This window comes from Thermobia domestica, chromosome 15, assembly GCF_964235325.1.
Source record: "Thermobia domestica chromosome 15, izTheDome1.hap1.1, whole genome shotgun sequence".
Taxonomy (NCBI): Eukaryota; Metazoa; Arthropoda; class Insecta; order Zygentoma; family Lepismatidae; genus Thermobia; species Thermobia domestica.
The window spans coordinates 43,838,510-43,840,366 of NC_137468.1; the positions used below are offsets into that span (position 1 = coordinate 43,838,510).

A 1,857-nucleotide genomic window follows, 5' to 3' on the forward strand; every position below is an offset into this window, starting at 1 on the left:
ATTTGAAGTCTCACTTGTTAATATGGATTACTAGCATCAATTACCCACTTCGTTGGGTTAAACTAATAATAATAATAATAATAATAATAATAATAATAATAATAATAATAATAATAATAATAATAATAATAATAATAATAATAATAATAATAGAGGAACTGTACCAAATCCGGGCCCGGGTCCATAAAGTGGGCTCCCTCGATTACTGCTCCGGATATTAGCGTAGAATGTTAGAAATACGCTGAGATATAGTTTATCGTTACTGCCACATGCAGCGCTGGTTCCTGTGTTGATCAGTTAATCCTTTGTTCTGTATTCAGCACGTGACTAGTTTTCACGTAGTTAAAAGTTTTGGAGCTCCGGCGAGCAAGTGTTGTTTTCCAAAGCTAGTAAAGAGGTAAGTGAATCAACTATTTATTTATTTAATCTTAATGGTAAGAGGTATGTTTTTATGTAATTAACTAGTAATTTGGACGTAGGGGTGACAAATAATTTGGAGCAAAAGTAAAAACACGTATGGTCGTAAAGTGGGCCCCCTTGTCAGTCCTAAAGCGAGCCCCCTATTATGTTGTGCAACAAGTAAAAAATATGTTTCGTACCAAATTCTCATGACTCATGCAATTTATTTGCAGCTTTCAAGGGGACCAAAATGTCCAAAAGAAGTACGAAACTAAGAATGTGGAATCAAAATGACATGGCTAAGGCCATAGATGCCATACGAAAGAAAACTATGGGTTGGAAGAAAGCTAGCAAAACATTTCAAGTTCCCAGAGCAACTCTTCAAAGGTTATCCAAAGAAAAATATGGAAATCCACTGATGGCGGCTGCGACAAAACTAGGTCGACCAACAATTCTTGGTCCTGAAATAGAAAAAGAGCTTGTAAAATAGTGTTTAGCCATGGAAGCTGCATACGTTGGGCTTACCCGTGAAGATCTTGCGCGTATGGCTCTACAATTAGCGGAACGAAATAACCTGAGACATCCTTTTGGGAAAGAAATGGCTGGAAGAAAATGGGTAAAGCTCTTCCTGAAACGACACAAGAAGACACTTTCGGAAAGGAAACCTACAGGGACGTCTTATGCTAGGGCACTGGGTTTCAGCAAAAACAACACAATTTTTTTTTATGAACTTATCGAAGATGCGTATGCAAAAGCACATTATACGCCGGACAGAATATACAACGTCGATGAAAGTGGAATAGCAATTGTCCAATCTAAGATACCGAAAGTTATTGGCTTACGCGGTAAAAGACAGGTGGCATCTCTTACCTCCGCAGAGCGTGGGCTTCTTATTACGATTGTTATCGCAATGAATGGAGCAGGGTCATATGTTCCACCAATGGTTATCTTCCCTCGCAAAAATATGAACAGTCAGCTTGAGAGAGGTGCTCCGCCAGGAACAATTGTGACAGTACATCCATCAGGATGGATACAAACCGATCTATTCACGAAATGGTTCCAACATTTCATCGATACAGTGAAACCTACGAAAGAGAATCCCGTAGTTCTGATTTTGGACGGTCACTATAGCCACACCCACAATATTGATATCATTGACTTGGCTAGGGAACATCACATCACAATTGTTTCCCTTCCACCCCATTCTACACACAAGATACAACCCCTAGATAGGACTTTATGGGTCCATTGAAAGTGTATTACAACGAAGAAATCAGACAGTGGTTAAAACACAGCAACAGACCTGTTAATGCATATGATGTGATGGAGCTGCTTGGAAAAGCCTACATCAAATGTCAGACGGCTGAATGAGCCATCAATGGGTTTCGAGTGACGGGGATATACCCAATGAATAAGGATACCTTCACTGATGCAGACTTCTTAGAAAACGCTCAAAGT

General features: G+C 39.4%; 1 protein-coding gene across 1 annotated transcript; it reads left to right on the forward strand.

Annotated features, from left to right (window-relative positions):
* Positions 1-898: 898 nt before the first annotated feature.
* On the forward strand, positions 899-1,651 carry LOC145671474 (uncharacterized). Its single transcript, XM_081740668.1, has one exon. It carries the CDS (start codon positions 899-901, stop codon positions 1,649-1,651), a length of 753 nt encoding a protein of 250 aa, XP_081596794.1.
* The last annotated feature ends 206 nt before the right edge of the window (positions 1,652-1,857 follow it).